Consider the following 18298-nt stretch of genomic DNA (forward strand, 5'->3'; position numbering starts at 1 on the left):
GGGTCATGACTTAAGGCTATAATGCTATCTCAATAATAGGGCCAGGCTGTGCAAAGCAGGCTATCATGTTAAGTGCCAGCCATTGACACCCTGTCTTAACCTTGTGTACTCAAGGGAGTTTACCTAGCAATTGTTTGGAAATGCCTGGAAAGGAGGAGGGGAGTCAGAGGGAGTGGAAACCAATCAACTGCTTCGAGTGAAGATCGCAGGCTTATAAGTACTCGAAGCACATTAGGAGGCAAACCTTGGACAAAAGGCTACGGTGTGCCTTCATCCAAACTTATAAAGTCATTGCAAGAGCCACTGAGGGTATAGAAAGACTATCAGAGTAGACCCACTTAAAGTAGTGAGATGAAATGCCGGGTCCATATCTGGAATATAAAATCTCTAAAAGGTGCAGGATCTCTGAAAATGTGCAACGACCAAGTATTGAATACTTTTTTCAAATAACTGGCTAAAACGAGGCCTTAATTAGGGGCTGCTAGCACTTCTTTTCGGGTGGAGTGGCAGACAGTCTCATCAGCAAAGGAATCCACCAGAGGTGGCAGCAGCTGCAAGGCTGCTCTATTTAAGAGTTGGAAAGGCTACCCGGCAGGGTCCATTGGGCTCTGCACATCTTCAGCATTTACAGATTATACTCATAGGCTATCCTTTAAATGTTGATTAAAAAAATTATCTTCAGTTCAGTAATAATGTATAAAGCATTACAGGCATGCAAACTAACCTAAACTATGTGATAATTGCAGATCCTCCAGGTTATGTGTCTTAATTCACAGTCACAGCCATTATAACATGGTATTAACAGTTTTGCAAGGTCAACAATCATCTAAGATGACAGTAAAAGGGTGAGGCCTCCTGGGTGTTATTATCACTGGGTATCCCATGATAAATACTCCAAGGAGAAGTCAAAATATAAAACAAGAAAAACACAAATCTACAAGAAGCGTAGAAAACACAACTGATGGCTCCTTGGGGAACCTTCCTGAGCCCGTTTTTCAGTGAGAAAGACTTATACTGCTGAAAGAGTTAGAACTGAAAGATTTTTGTAAATATGTAACTCGCTGGTGGTCTTATCCAACACAAACTATTTTGGCAGCCCTCCTTTTCCCTTCATTGTTTAAAGAATTTGTTTCTGTACGTTTACACACAGACTGTACCAAACTCCTCAAAGTAAGCAGACTGCAAAGAACAGATCAGTGCATTCACCTGTGAGGAGCTTCTAACTTACCCTGCCAGGATGGCCTTCGAGTTCCGGATAAGCCCAAATAGCACCAGCAAACAGATGATGACGTGAAAGAGGAGCAAGCTCAGATAGCCCAGCCACCTGTGGATGAAACAAGGCAAAGATCTAAATAAAAAAGAACCATCCGTGAACCTGCTTGTTGCTAGCTGGTGATCTTGCCGACATGGAGGTGTTCAAAACAGATGGGAAACAAGGGTGCCCACACAAGCAAACAGCAAGAATACAATTCAAGATGTTAGTGAACATGGATGAGGTCCAACTCATCATTTAACTGGGTGGCAACCTATCTATAAACTTATAAATATAACACAGTGTACATAATCAGGATATGGAAATTCAACTAGTAGTTATATGGCGTACACCAGGACGCCAAAGATTCAGAATCCAGGTGTGGCTTAGAAAATCCTGGTCATGATTATGAATAAGAAAGGGTAAGTTCAGTGTTGCTCCCTTACTGCCAGATTCAAAATAAACCATGTGTCCAAGTAACTCCCCAAGAAAATTCAGAAGTTCCCCATATATTGTAATAAGGAGGTCCGGTACTGCTTAACTTCCACATAACAATGTGCTGAATTGTAGCATAATATTTTGTAGTTGTAGTGTCATGTTCCCTGATGGCGTTCGGTAGAACACCACCAAGGGTAATACTGTAGACTGGCATGTGCCAGGAAGCTGCAGTGCACTTAACATTATCGGCCTCTAAAAAGAAAAGTATGGCCAGTGCAGCGCACCATGTTTTGGAGATACTGTTAATCCTGACAGAGCGATCCAGTAACTGTTTTATGTACTATCGAGGTAGCCCAATGTGTTTGGCTGAAGTCTGGTCAGGTGCATAGGGGCACAATAGCAGGTGAGCCTGCCCACAGACAGCCACCTTACACTTATTCCCTATGCCGCAAGCATCTATACCACTACATAAATGCTACACCATCACCTGCATCCAACAACCCCATCCCACACCTGCACCACCACCTTTATCCTACAAGAACACTACCATGATCTATAACGTACACCTACACTAAAACCTGCATCACCATCCGTAGCCTACACCACCTATACCATACTTCAGTATCTACACTATACATAATAACACCCTAGCTTCTACAACCCCGACAAATATCACAAACAATACGAACAGCAGAACTTACACTCTACGCTACCACCTACACTTAATGCCACACCGCTTACTAAACGCTACACCACTACCTATACCCAAACCAAATACACCCCACAACACATTCCGTATCCTACACCATAACCTATGCCATGTCTGCATCCGCTATCAGGGCATGTTGCCTCTTTCCCTTCAGTGCCGCCAGCCACTTGTGTAGCTAGTAGGATCAGTAGGGAACAGCACTGTCAGGGCATTTATAGCCGTCTGAAAACATCCTACTTCGGCCTTGTCACTCCACCAGGCACCAACATACACTCCATTCCCTTACACCATCAAATGACACCTTACACCATGCACCAACACTACCCCCTCTGCCATACACCAATGTGTACATCATCCTCCCCATCTCCATCCTACTTAACCTTCTTATAAGCAACACACTCATATCAAACATCATCAGTGACTTGAGACTAAATCACTTGCAGCCCAACACCCAAAGCACATTTCTACACCACGACCAACAACATACACTCTTCAAGGTGCACCAACAAATACACACTGAACAACATCCTTGTACCTTTCTTGTACACCACTGTGTAAACCTTAACCTCTATATGAATACCTACTCCAGTACCTAGATGTCAGCTGCACCATCAATACCCCACACTACCATCACAATTACACTCCCACCTTAGAACCCCACCTAAATCAAACACACCACCAACAACGCTTTACAGCAACACACTGGAAAACAGCCATGATCAAAGCTTTCAAACCAGCTACTCCAACATATCTTTCTTCATCTCCGTCACGAGTGAGTAGGAATCACTGTTGAGAAATGTACTTGATCTTGGGGATGGAAAAAAATATCGGCATACCTAGAAGAGAAAAACAACTTTTGACAAAACCTGGGCTCCCTGTATAAAATGTTTGTCAGACGAATTCCAAAAGCTCACCTGCCCAAAATATTTATGGATACTCCGTTTAACTCAAGCTTCAAAAGCGACATGATTAGCTTCACTACTCAGTCTCCCGTTGGGGGAGCGGGGGTAGGGAGGCCCGAGGGGACAAATTCTGGCTAGCAACCCTTACCCTACCACCGAGCCATCTTCCGCAGCAGCCTGTCATATAATTTTTTTGCAACTATCCTTGGATTATGATTAACTAGGAAAGGGGGACAAAGGGAAATTGTTTGTTGAAGTTCTCAGTGAATTTACTCTTATACACCTAATGTGATAACCGATGCGCCGCAGTGCCACTGGATGTAGGTGGGTGTATGTATAGCAATAGCCCAATAAAACAGAGTAAAACCTAAAACTACTTGGTATAGGAAATGGCAAAGCTACGGAAAAGAGACCCGGTTTTACCATGAGCAGACTAGTTAAGCTATCCAAGCAGAAGTATCCAAATTGCTAAAGAATAGAAGAGTTCTTACAGCTAGGAGGGCACACACTGCTAAATATTTTTTATTTATTCCCTGCAATATTTATATAAAAGAAACCTTTTTATGTCTCTGACTCTAGATCTTCATTTTATTTTTTCATTTGACAATTTTTGCTAAGCCCCCTGAATTGAACTGTTTCTTCTTCTGACACGTCTGAGCTAATTTTTGATAGTACTTTTTATCCACAGCTGCCACGCTTCTTACGTGGCTCCAGCTTCTTCACCCTCTTCCTGATTCTGGCCTGTCTTGGGATATACACAGCATTCCTGCGATGGATTCATTTATTATACTAGGACCCAGTGGCCTGATTGCGTATCAATAGTAGCCCGTGCGAGGGTTTCTGAGTTTACAGGGGCACGTGACAGCGGTGTCCCCGTCACCAGTGTTATGTGCTACTGCACTGGAGTCCCTGGCTTGGGTGCACCATGTCATTCCGCACTTTACTTTACATTGAGACTTCTGGTTATCTCCTTATATGCGGATGATATTGCAGTATACGTTTGGGAACCTGCTACACATTTAGTGTCAATATTCAGGGAATATATTAGATTTGAACGATACTCGGGCTTGAGCATTAACTGGGCAAAGTCGGTGGTGAGCCCCCTGATGCTGAGCACCCAAACATACTTGCTAGGTTTTCTAGTGCTGTGGAGTATGGTACCTGATAAATACCTGGGGATGTGGACCCATAATGATCCTGAGCTTGTAATATGTTACTACTATGGAAGGGCCATCTTGCACTTGAAGGATCAGGTTACTGTTATCTTTAGCAGACAGAGTAGCCATTATGAAAATGGTAGTACTGCCAAAATTTCTATACCTTTTTATCAATATTCCATCAGTGCTGCCGCAACATTCCTTTAAAACACTTTACATGCCTTACTTTACGTACCTTACATTGGCTTGGGCTGGGAAATAGCCATGAATACGCTGGGAGATGCTCACCCAATGTACACACTAGGAGACTTTAATGCATGAGATTTCCAACTATAGTGTTTATGTGCACAAGCCAAATTTGGCCACTACTGGTACATTCCTCATGATTATGTTCCTCATTTTGCGGAAGAACATGATGATGCGTTTCCCAACCTGCTACATTTATACTGCTACATAAACACGAGGGAGTGACACAGAGAAATCGATACAATCCACTCCAAAATGTGTGTGGCAGGCTCTAGGGGCGGGAGCGGCAAAGGTCCCTTTATATGCTCCAGAACTTCATCTGAAATCCCATCACGCCCTATAGGTTACGCAAGAGCATAAGGCATTGGGTCTGCTTGGTCGGGCTGGGCTGGAGACAGTGAGGGATGCCTACCCCGGTGCACTTTCATAGCCTTGGAGACATTTCACAGACCGTATCACACCCCGCTGTTGACCTTCACATACTTTCGCCTCTGAGCTGCCCTACGCGAGTACTATCCACATATTTCTAGCGAACGTCCCACACTCCGTGACTTACAAACCTTGCTGACTAGTGACACACATAGGAACTTGATCACTAAATTATATAATTTGGTGAAGGCAGGAGAGACCGGTGGCCATGTATCTGGCAATGGAGAGATGGAATGCAGTGCTGGACCGACCGCTAGACTGGGTCTTTAGTTGTGCAGAGCTGAGTATGCTTACATCTAACTGTAGCTTGCGCATTATCCACTTTAAGTATTAAAAACAAATGTACAGTCCACCTGTCAGATTATTCAAACATGGTTTGAGACAAGATACGCGGTGTGCATGCTGTCGTGCACCTGACGCAGATTTCCTCCATGTACCCTGGCTGTACTCCTATGTCCAGCGATTCTGGACTCACATTACAGGGGCCTTGACCACTATGGTGCTGGAGACGGTGGAGTGGAGTGCCAGTGTGTGCTTGCTGGGACTCGTCAAAGACTTACAACCAGCCAACCGTTGATTTGTAGCTGTGGCTTTTTTTTTTTTATATTTTTTTCTTTTTAATAAGAGGTGATCGACAAATGTGACAACAAAAATCAGGACTTGGAATTGGTTTGAAGTAGTAGTTGTGCAAAAGCTCACTGATCTGAAGTAGTTGAGAAGTGAAGAGATCATCTCTCATTCGAATTCTGTCTCATTCCATTTCTACCTCACAGAAGCGCCCTCCCTAAGTCCTTTGCCTCGTTTGGCTACTCTAATCTTCTTATATAAAAAGAACAGCCAGTGGTGACAAAAATGGGATTCTGGGAGCGTGTTGTCCCTTAAGAATAAGATCTGATAACATGTTTATCCACCTCCATTACCAAATCACTTTACATATCAATTATATATTAGATGTATTTTTAGCCATTTCTTAGTCTGACCAGTAGACCAAAAGTCAGCTGAACTTTTGTGGTCCTTAAGAAGCCCTTATCAATTTCCTTTTAGATGGTCAAAACGTCAGTTGCTGGAACACTCAAACGCACTACTGCAATACTTTATTCATGTAACACAGATAGAAATAATTGGGTGCTTAGTCTGTTTTACACTTATTTTCCTGTTTTCAAGGATTACTCAATCACCGTACCTTTTCACCGTGGCATGCTGGCTATTTTTAAGTAAATACATTTGAGGTTAACAATCTCAAGGAAGTTTTACACACTTTTTTTGCACATATTTAGTATTGACTGAAATGTGTGCCTTTGGGCTTTTTTTGATTCTTACATATAAACCAAAAATCATTTAACAGAGCAATCCATAAAAGCACTTCTTTTGGTTTGATTTGTTTAAATAAAATGGTTCTAGCATTCTGCCAGGTTATAATCCAAGTATCTGCCCAGAGGCAGCTACCGCCAATTACAAAAACACAACTGGTACATGAAGGAGTGCTTCGCCAGTGATGAAGCTCCATTAAACAGCTCACGCCACCAGGATTCTATCCGCCCAGTCAAACCCCTTTCTCAGAGGGGTTTGATCCATGCAGGTAAAGGACTGGCTCTTCCCCTGGTCATGATGTGATACCATTTAATATTGTAATGTCAAAAATGGGTCGGAAACTACTTTCCAAATCAGAGAAATCTATTTCTGGCACTACTATGAACACCATTACTGGGTACAATAGTGGGTCTCGTGATATCCCATGGAGTGTGGAAGCCCCCTACTGCTAGTTGGTTTTGTTATGGCTAGTTTTGAAGGCACAGTCAGTAAAACCGACATGGTTTACAGGTTATATCTGAGCACTGCATCATTTCATGTACTGATAGACATGATACGTTAACATTTCTGGTAAATATGGGTGCGTCGGGGTTGGCTGTTTTGATTGACAAGTAGACAAGACTTGACAGTAGCATGCATATCTGTTACATATACCAGTGATATCTGGTCCAAGTTCTGGGAAAGGGGCTGGCAGCTTAATTAATTATTTAAGGCTAAACTGTCTAGAGTCTACTGAATACTTAAATGCCATTACCGTCGACCACTCTTCTGCATGCGGACACACTGAAGTTCTCCATTTGGCCTCGTGTGCTCAGAAGATTTAGGACAAAAATGATTGTTTGTGTAACAAAAACCAAGAAGAGAACAAATAAGTTATCCTCGGGTTTCAACAAAAAAAGCTCCCCAACAGCACCCTAACCCTAACATAAAAATTGTTGCTTCTTTACGAAAAAAAAACCTGACACTTTATTTATGAATGATTTTTATGTTGTGCTACCTCACCCTGAAGAGTACTCCGGTACTGTACATTGACGAAGAACATGGGCAGCATTGCTTGGTCTGTAAAACAATAAAGCAAAGGCATAACATTTTCCTGAGGAATGGACTGCTGAATGCCTGGGTTGCTGAAGATCAAGCCTGCCTAGTCTTAGTTCCACACTATGGCCCTCATTACAACCTTGGCAGGAGAGGTTTGGCCACAATCCCGCCAGCCGCATTACGACATTCCCGCTGGCCCAGCGGGATGTCGGCCGTAACATTAGAGCCGGCTCCTAATGGAGCTGGCGGTGTTGCGGCCGTGCGATGGGTGCAGCTGCACCCATCGCGCTTTTCACTGTCTGCTATGCAGACAGTGAAAAGCGGGGTGGGGCTGTGCCTGGGGGCCCCTGCACTGCCCATTCCAAGTGCATGGGCATTGCAGGGGCCCCGCGACTCCCCTTCCCACCAGCCTTTCCATGGCGGTCTCTACCGCCAATGACAGGCTGGTGGGAAGGAGAGTTGTGATCCCCTCGGCACCGCCGGGACATCCATGGCGGGAAACCGCCGGTCCCGGCGGTGCAACCGCAGCGCTACCGCCGCGGTCGTAATACGCCAGATTGTAACGCCAGCCTGTTGGTGGTACAATCGCCAAAACAGCCCTGGCGGTCTATGACCACCAGGGCTGTAATGAGGCCCTATGTCTCTTTCTTGCACCACCCTACATTTCCTGTCTCTTTATGTCACTCTTGGAGGTTCTCTTTCATCCTTGCTTTTTCACTTTGTAACTGTTTTCCTATTATTTGTGTCTCCCTTTTAGACCTTAGTCTCTCTTCTGGGTCCAAGTCTGAAATGAATTGCTGTGCCCTCCACCTCCAACCATTGACACAAATTAAGCACTGGTGCGCGTCACCTGTGAAGGATGCATTCATATACCACTGTGCCTTATGCCCTTGGGTACCACAGTACTCCAACTATACAATCAATGTACTCCCTTTGTAGGTTTGGCACCCGTATCATACCCAACAGTCTTGCTGTTCAATCAGAATTAATTCTTGAAAATATGCCTGTATTAATTGACAGGTAAAGCAGGACAGTTAATGAAAAGAACACAAAAAAAAATGTCCTAGCACTCCAGGCACTAAGATATGACCTCAAACATTTTAACAGCGCTTACATAGTGAGACGCTATAATAAAAATACCATTGGTTTCTATGTAATGGATACGGCACCTATAATAGATCCCATGCTCTACTAATGTTTGGGGCCCTTACCATAGACAGCTGGCTGCAGTTGACATTTTTATGTGGTGAACCTGGCCACAGGGCGTTAGGGACACAGTAGGCTGCCACCGGCAATTGGGAAACACCCGCAAATTGGATTAGAGTTCTACACCTCCTTGAGCTTCTCTATACATTACAGACAGTTTGCTGGAGATCGAGGGATCAAATGAATTTGAAATAAGGCAAAAGAGTCATCAGTGCTACAAAACCTACACACCTATAATGACAAGGCAACACCTGTGCCACTTTAAGAGTGGAAACGGGGTGACTGGACCCCCAAGAAAAGTAGTGACATTACTGCGATGGGCCAAGCACATCCTCAGACCTCAGAATATGAAGCGCCTAATGAAGGCTCCTTTAGTACTCACCAGGAAACCTGGACTGAAAAGCCACAGTGCCCACACCCACATCCCCCCAAAGGCTCTTCAAGTTGAGTCACTCCTCAAGCAGGCTTCAGTTAGCTGGGCACTGGTCTCATGCCAGACATCTCTGCATGGCAGAACGGCCTACTCAGACTCTGTGCTTGGTCCCAACTTTGGGGTGCGGTGCTTGACGCTGAGACAAAACCACAGGTGAGCTGGTGAGACATCTCAGTGCTGCTGCTCCTTGGTTTATCTAAACTAAAAAGAGCACTAGACATTTGAAGGCCATTCTTATCCAGGTGAGGGTCACTGGCAGAAGCGAGTTGAACTGTGTGGCTCATTCGAAATCCATTACTGTAACCAGTCGTTGATTTACTTCTCTTTGTGGGCTTTTCTACAGTGGAAGAAAGGAGGTGGGCTAAATGGTCAAAGAGATATGTAACAGAAGAGACGGGCAAAGACACCTTAAAAAATGAAGCTTCTCCCATTTCAAGATATCGAGGGAGTAGGTTTTACTATGGATTAGGCATGATTCAGATACCCCAAGCAAGTGTAGTTCGATTGTTGGACAGACCAGGTGAGACTTGCACAGACAACCAAACTATTTGGGGTCAGCCCCTTGTTCTCTTCCACAGTTCTGGCATTCAACTATAGAGATGCGGTTCCCCCAATCATCCCGGAGGGGCTACAGAACCCCCTAAAGGAAACCAGACTGAAGCGTATCATATCTACAAGGGTAACATGGATCGGAAGCTTCAAACTTTTGTTATACTCACTGTGTACTCACAAAAACACCACCTGCCCAGCATCTACACGCCGGAGCCAGTATTGCACTAACACAACATGTATCACACACACCACGTCATGACTTAACACGTTCAAACAGAGGGAAGTGAATTAGCCTAGTTATAGCTCACTGAGCAGCTTTTCAGCAGTCAGTTGGCAGACCCTGTCTCCCAGGGGTTCAGGTGAAAGGCTTTTGTTTCTGCGCCTTAAAATCAGCCCCCAACAACCACCAACGTTCCCCTATCTTTGTGAGGGAGTCCATCCACTCTTGCCAGACGACAAGAGAGCATGCTGAGGGGTTCACAATCTGACCACTGCTTGTTTAGTAATACAATAAAGGGCACCATCAGGGCTCTTACAGATCGTCCAAGTCACAGCGGGAAAGTGATAGGACAGGGTACAAATAGGCAAGGCGTAGCTTCCATTACGCAGCAAGTAGTTTCATCACACAAGCACTGCAAATGGACAGACACGTAAAGAGAAAAGTGGGAGAGACAGCTGCGTTGGGAAGAAAGTGGAGAAAGGGAAAAACAGCAAAGCAATCAGCGAATTTCAATAATCAGTTGGGTAAGAGTGTCAGAGGTGTGAGGATCATTAAATGAGAATTGTTGCACTTTCAGGTAGCGGCCCCAAAACAAGCACTGGCAAAGACTACCTGAGTGCTGTTGACTTTGCCACTGTCTTTAAGCCACGTTGTGCAGCAGTGTGGGGTAGAGTATAGCAGAGTGTAGTGGTGTAGAGTTGCTTGGAGCTCCATAGATTGGTGTAGAGTGAAGTGTTGAAAAATGAAGTGGCATAGAGTAGAGTGGTGTAGAGGGGAATAGCATAGTGTGACATGCAGGGGAGTGGAGTGGCATAGAGTGGAGTGGCATAGAGTGGAGTGAAGTGCCACAGAGTAGAGTGAAGTGATAGAGTAGACTAGATCGAACAGAGTACAGTACAGTGGCGCAGAGTAGAGTGGCATAAAGTAGAGCTGATTGGTGTAGGGTGAAATGGGGGTAGGCTACAGTGGTGCAGAATGGAATGGAGCTGAGTGGGGTGGAGAGAAGTGTCATGGTTTAGAAAGGTGTGGTGTGGCTTAGAGAGAGTGCCACGGAGCTAAGTGGTATAGGGTGAAGTAAAGGGTCAGAGTGAAGTGGAGAAAAGTGGCTTGGAGTGGTGTAGAGCAGTGTGGACAGAGAGAGAGAAAAGGTGTACAGTAGAGTGCCATCGAGTAGTTATGTGGCGTACAGTGGCACAGAGTGGCATAAAGTAGGGTGGCACAGTACAGAGTGATGTGGCGTAGGGTAGAGTGTCACCGTGTGTAGTTGAGTGGCATGGCATAGAGTAAAATGGTTCACAGTGGCGTACAGTTGAGTGGAGTGGCATAGAGTGCCGTGGGTGAAATGGCGTAAAGTATTGTCAACTGGTGAAGAGTGCAGTAGTATAGAGAGGGAACAGAGTAGAGTCTCACAAAGAAGAGTCACAAAGTGTGCAGTGGCGTGGAGCACAGGAGAGTAGAGTGGCATAGAGTGCAGTGGCAAAGAGTAGAGTGGTCCAGAGTACAGTGCAGTGGCATAGACTACAGTGAAGCAGAGTGCATTATAGAAGAATGGTGTAAAGTGCAGTGGTGTAGACTAGAGTGGTGCAGAGTAGGGTTGCGTAGAGTACAGTAGGGTGGAGTACAGTGGTATAGAATAGAGTGGTGAAGAGTGCAGTAGTGCAGAGCGGTGCAGAGTTGAGTGGTGTAGACTAGAAAGGTGTAGAGTAGAGTGGCACAGAGCAGAGTGGCTTTGAGTGCTCTGGTGAAGAATAGAGTGGTGTGGTATACAGTGGTGAGAGTTGAATAGTATAGAGTGCAGTGGCACAGAGTGTACTGGCCTAGAATAGACAGGTGCAGAGTAGAGTGGCATAGAGTGCGGAGGCGTAGAGTGCAGTGGTGTAGAGTGCAGTGGTGTCAAGTAGAATGTTGTAGAGTGCAGTGGTATAAAGAGCAGTGGTGAAGAATAGAGTAGCATAGAGTAGTGCTATAGAGTGCAGTGGCATACAGTGCTTCATAGTAGAGTGGAACAGAGTGCAGTTGGGTAGAGCAGAGTGGGGCAGAAAAGAGTGGAGTGCTAGGAAGTGCAGTGGCATAGAGTAGAGTAGTCTGGTGCAGATTAAAGTGCAGTTGTGTAGAGTGCATTGGCTTAGAGAAGAAGGCATAAAGTGCTGTGATACAGAGTACAATGGTGCAGAGTAGAGTGGTGCTGAGTGCAGTGGAGTAGAATGGATTAGAGTGCAGCAGTGCAGTGGCCCAGAGTAGTTTGGTGCAGTGTAGATTGGCATAGAGTGCAGAAGTGTAGAGTGCTGTGACAGAGTAGAGTGGTGCAGACCAGAGTACAGTGGCATAGAGTACAGTGGCATAAAGTGCAGTGGTGTTAAGTGCAGTGGTGTTAAGTGCAGTGGCAAAGAGTATAGTGTCAGAGTGCAGTTGCGTAGAGTGTTGCAGAGAAGAGTAGGGTGCCATAAAGTGCAGTGGCCTACAGCATGGTGGTGCAGAGTAGAGTGGTAGGGTTGAGTGCGTAGAGTAGAGGGGTGCAAAACAGAATGGCCTACACTGCAGTGACATACAGTGGTTCAGATGAGAGTGGTTTACAGTGTAGTGAGTAAGTTCAGTGGCCTGGAGTAGAGTGGTGCACAGTATACTAGAGGCGTGGAGTACGGTACAGTAGCATAGTGTGCTGAGGCATATAATGCAGTGGGCTGGAGTAGAGTGGTGCAGAGCACTATAGAGTGCAGTGCCATAATGTGCAGTTTAGTTACATGTAGTAGAGCAGAGTATGCAGAGTAGTGTTGTGGAGCGCAGTGTATACAGTGCAGTCGCGTAGAGTAGTGTGGTGAAGAGTAGAAGCGAAGTGGTTTAGAGTGCACTAGTGTAAAGTAGAGGGGGATAGAGTGCACTGGTATGGAGTAGAGTGGCATAGAGAAGAGTGGATTAGAGTGCAGTGGCAGAGAGTGCAGTGGCCCAGAATTGATTGGTGCAGAGTAAAGTGGCACAGAGTGCACAGGTGCACAGGGCAGTGACGCTGAGTGGCGAAGAGCAAAGTGTGGTAGAGTGCAATGGCATAAAGTGCAGTTGTGCAGAGTACAATGTTGTGGAGTGCAGTTGCACAGAGTGGTGCTGAGAAAAACAGAGTGGCAGAGTTGAGTTGCATGGTGTAGAGGGGTATAGAGTAGTGTGCCGTGGCACTGACTGCAGTGACAAAGAATAGCGTGTTTCTGAGTAGGGTACAGTAGCGTAGAGTGCAGTGGCATAGAGTACAGTGGTGCAGAGCAGAGTGCAGTGGCGTAGAGTTCATTGTATACAGTAGAAAGCAGTGGCGTAGAGTACAGAGTAGGGGAGTGGGAGGGGAAAAAGAAGCAATATGGAAGGGGGCAGGAGGGAGGGGAATAGAGCCTACCTGGATGGGGATATGGAAGACAGATTTAAAGCTCAAGCATTCAAATGGATTGCCTCAACACAAACAAGGAGCTCCAAAAACAGAAGCAGTAGATGGACACAAGAACTTGGTCCATGCTCCAGGGAAGAGTACAAGTACAAGAAGAGGACATGGCACCTGCATGCCGTGACAAACAGGAGTGAAGCAAATGCAAGCAATGTCGATGCTACCAAATGGTAAACTATTGGCGGGCTTAAGCCCACCTTATGTAAACAAAATGTTCCCGCGACAAAGCATTCGCTGTCTAGACAAAACCTAAAAGGGGTTTTAAGGATTTGAAAGGGCATCGATGATGGCTGAACACACATCTTAGAAGAAAGCAATATCTAAATTACCAGAGCAACTTATGTGAAAGGTTATCTGGATCTAAACATTATCCACTAAAGGTACAAACAAGGAAAGCTAAGAGACTGGGAGAGGGAAAAAAAATATGATTTTTAGAATAGGGTAAATATTCTTAACCAAACAACTGGGTTTGGTAACTCGCACAACAGGCAACATGGACAGGGCTTCTGGTAGCCCTAGAAAATGTACAGAGAACTTCCCAACTGCTTATGCTTGCATTTGCTCCAGTGGGACCGCAATAAACACTCACTTATCTTCATCTTCCTCTAGTCACAATACGCAATCTACAAGCCTGCCCTCAAGATCTGGATCAGTCCTGAGACAAACATCAATCGTACAGATCAATTTCCCAGAACACATTCAGCAATCAGCAAGATCAATGTTTTCAACCCTCCTGAGATCTTTGTGCACATCCATCTTACTTGGCACCTCTACGCTCCCTCTTGGGTTTCAAATGATTTACTAATGAGCCATCACTCAGTCACTGCTTCAGATGTACCAGAGAACAGAACTTGCATCTTCTGCTCTACAGCACTCCATACTGTCACAGGCCCGAAAGACTGAGGGGTCGCTCTGACGTTCATACTCCTTGCTTGTAGATCACGTGTTTCCTAATTGACATACGTCTGCCGGATGATCTGAGGTTACATCACGGTGCTCAGAAATGTGTGGGCACGCCTGGATTGTGTTTATGAATACCAAAATAGATAATAATGTGTAGGCTATAGCACAATTTGCATCATATTTACTTGCCATCTGTTCTAACACTCTTTTGGGAATGCCCACTCTAGGAAACAGTGTGAATTTATGTGTGTGTGGCTCTATATACAAACTTTCAAGCATTCAGGCCCATTCTACAGTCTTACTGCCTTTCGAACCGAATGCAACATATACATGTATACGGTGACTTACAGCTGGCAGTATTATACAAACAGAAAAGGACTGTGAAATCGCCCCCCTGTATTAGTTTGTTTCAGCTAATCTGAAGCAATCTGATAGAACCTGGATGTTCATAAAAACGAAATGGTTTACTTCGAGGTTGTAGTGGACAGCTTCCCTGTAAACTATCGACCATGTATGCTCATTTCAACCTAAACAAATATTTGCACATTCGGATTTCTGCAAGAACTGATAACTTATATACTTTATAAATCGTTCTTCAATTGGGTTAAACAAAAAAAAGTGGTTACGCAATTAGAACATTGGCCACCTTCCCCCCTCTTGTGTCAGTAGAGAGGATTTACAATTATTAACAATGTTCCTGTTGCAATACTAGGCACTTACTCCATGCAGGAACCCTTTAATTAGACGATGAACAGGCATGTTCATATGATCAAATTAAAATCCTATAATTTTCAAAATGAAATTAAAACGCACCCTGTTATCTACAGCTTTTTGATTTACAGCACCGCAGGTGGGTTTTTTCTTTAAAATGTGTCTAAATTTAGGTTAATCTGTATATTCCGAATACACTTCACAATAATATATGAGAGATACTAGTTTCCAGTGCCCCACTGGATTTCTTTTCTTTTAAGAAACCCACAAGTACTGCCGTCTTTTCATAAATGTCCAGTACAGGATGCTGAGACATTTTTACACCAGTAGGCGAGAAACCCTTTGAGAATTGACGTGCTATGATGAGAAATGTGTGAACATTCAGGTTTCCTACCAACTTTTCATATATTTTATCATATTCTTAGGAAAGAGACTGGGTCACAAAATGCTGATTTAACACAACAATATAACACTAGTTTAGGTACTGGAATTATTCCAAATTAGGAAAGATCAGCGTAACAAACCACTGCAAAAAATATCAAACATGTGTATCTTCAACTCACAAACACGACGGACAACAGAATAATAAGAAAAGAGGAAAACTCTCACCCATAATGTAATGAGATAGGTGAAACCATCACTCTGTACTCACAGGTCCGCATCACTCTGGCCACAACAGAGGTATATGGGGATTCGAAGAAGGGCTGCTTAGCTTCTCAGCACTAGTTTGACAGATGTGTGCCTCCCCTAATCTACGAATGCCAGTATGTATAGTACATTCTGAAAAATATTTTTTAAAGCACGATCCTTTGAACAAATATTTTTCTAAAAATGTGTACTAGTTCTTCCCCTACAATTGTGTTCTGCGTTTCACACATATCCATCAGACTAGTATCAAGGAGCTAGACACGTTACTAGGTTCTGGAGAAGAGTAGGTTTTCATAATCAGCCAAATAAAAACAAAAAACTAAATCGAACACACTGCACAGCTCGCTAATCGTACTCATAGATGTAGTAAACACATGAAAAATATCGGTTTCTTACCTATACCAGTCGAACAGATCAATCTGAATTGCAAACTCATCTAAGGAGATTTCATCATTCTTCCAGAATGGAATTTCTTTGGTCTGCCGTATGAGATTATCCAAGAGCCCTTGGAGCTTCTGGACGACTTGAAGGTAGTCTTTCTGCTTCTTGTACATCTCCCCAAGGACGATCAGGCTCGGCTCCACGGTTACGTTTAACCCTACAGTAGTATCCAGCACCTGCAGGAACCACGCCGTGTGATTAATATAGAGGATCTGAGCGGAGAGCAGACCAATACACCACAACCTGGTATGGGACCTTCCATCCAACCCTCTCTAACCCCCCACCCACCATCCCAAGCAAACTGTGCCTACGTAGCCTCTGGAATTTTACAACTTGCTGTATTTGTTGTTTAATAATACGTATGAGCATGATTCTCCTTTGTCCAAAGGTGACCACTGCTGGTGCTAGATTCCTCTTCTCTCTTGTAACACACACAGCTAACACAAATAGTAATAATATATCAAAACACAGTTGTTTCAGAAAATAGTTCCACTCTCAATGCAAGACTTTTTTTAAAAGTGTGAACAACAAGCGAGCAGCTTTCAACAAGGGACTGTTTGTTGTAAGATAAACACAAGTGAGCAATGAAAATTGAGATCCTCGAAACTGATCGATACCTCACAGATACAACTCAAAGCCAAACAAAAAGCTGCTTTCATTTTCACATGCCATAACTAAAAGAACCATTAACACTGCCCAATCAAATGCTGCGTGTCGGAGATCACCGTCAAGGCTTACAAGGTGTATGGCACATACCAACAATTACAGCCTCTTGCCACTTTTGTCTTAGCAGAGCTCACAGTGCTTTGATCTATTATCACCCTCAATGGAATGCAGAGACTGGCACAGCCACCCAGGACGCTATCATTGACTGTTGTATTCATGCTTTATAGGGTCAAGGGCAAACAGGAGGCAGAGAGTGGGACCATTTATCTGCATGTGATTGTCTGGGTTAGTTGGGTGACCCCAATAGCTTTACTGTCAAATTATACCAGATGTGAACAGCTGTTATCTAGTCTATCCATTCATTATGAGCCATCACCACTGCCGCTGGCCCATATCTGCATTAAAGCAACTAGCAGAAGAGAAAGCCATCCGCAGAGGGAAGCACGCAAGTATAAACTCCTATTCAGAACAGAGCGAGAGGGACCATCAGTTTTAGGCAAACTTAGGCTGCCTTACAGCATCAACAGAAATCAGGACCTGAGACAGTAGCAATAACATTCCTGAATAGATGGCAGACAAACGTGCCTTCAGTTATGGAAAATCAAAGAACAAAACCTTCATCAGAAGACCTCTCAGTCTGATCTCCTTATTACACAACACCCAATAGGAATGGTATGCGCTGCGCATACCATTCCTAATGGGAATCAGGACATCAGTTTCGGATCAGAAGAGCAGTTACAGACCAACCTACCACTACAGACATTTCGCTGTATCATCCAGACAAGTGTACACCGAATGTACGACTGAATATTGACATGAAGAATATCGTGGTACAAAAATGTCGCGGACAGACTATCGAGGGACAACATATTGAAAGGAAAGTGCATATAGGAATGTAAAGATGTACTATTCTCAATTCCAAAAATAGATGCTTTAAAGATACATGTACTGCACAGGTACATATAGATGGAGCTAGGTGTAGAAAATCTACACTAACCTGCTGATATTTTATTTATTTATATTTTGGCCTCAAAATTCTATATTTAGTATGCACACCATGCGCACCCAGCAAGCAGAGACAGAACAACCTGGAAAAATCTCAGGCCCCTTTAGCAGCCCAGAAACACTATAGCTCAATGAATATGTGAGGCAACTTGATGTCAGCTGATAAAGTATCAGATCGCTTGGAGAAATAATGAATACTTAACAAACAAGGACATGTCGAGGATTTTGGATGCAGACATTTCAACATAAAAGCACTTATTTGGTCAAGCAATATAAGGAGTTGACACAAAATGTAAGTCACCTAGTATTTAGAACCATGAGTCTTGGTCTTAAAACTACATTAATTTCGTCATATGTTGCAAGTGCAATGTACTGTGAACGGTATAACAAAATGTACCACACATAAAATGAGGCAACGGTGCATGCTTGTGCCTCCTAAACTGTATGACCCTCTTCCCCCATATGAATCCTCGTCTTGACTTTTGCCCCAAATCTTTAACAGCCAGTAGCCATTCCAGAATTCTATATTGTGCTATGGACTTTTCAATAAAACTAAGTCGGACTCTGTAATAAAGCGAGAGAGATTCTCCAGGGCAATAATTAAAAG

At 44.1% G+C, this 18298-nt stretch overlaps 1 protein-coding gene across 2 annotated transcripts in view; it reads right to left on the bottom strand.

Moving 5' to 3' along the window:
- The window catches only part of TTYH3 (tweety family member 3), a 283690-nt gene that overhangs the window by 98483 nt on the left and 166909 nt on the right, over positions 1 to 18298 (bottom strand). For both annotated transcript variants that reach the window (XM_069209948.1, XM_069209947.1), the window contains exons 4-5: positions 15976 to 16196; positions 1229 to 1324 (exon numbers count right to left, since the gene is read on the bottom strand). In XM_069209948.1, the coding sequence (XP_069066049.1) occupies positions 1229 to 1324; positions 15976 to 16196 (317 nt within the window). The remainder of the gene's footprint in view (positions 1 to 1228; positions 1325 to 15975; positions 16197 to 18298) is intronic.

Source organism: Pleurodeles waltl, chromosome 10 (assembly GCF_031143425.1).
Source record: "Pleurodeles waltl isolate 20211129_DDA chromosome 10, aPleWal1.hap1.20221129, whole genome shotgun sequence".
NCBI classification, from domain to species: Eukaryota; Metazoa; Chordata; class Amphibia; order Caudata; family Salamandridae; genus Pleurodeles; species Pleurodeles waltl.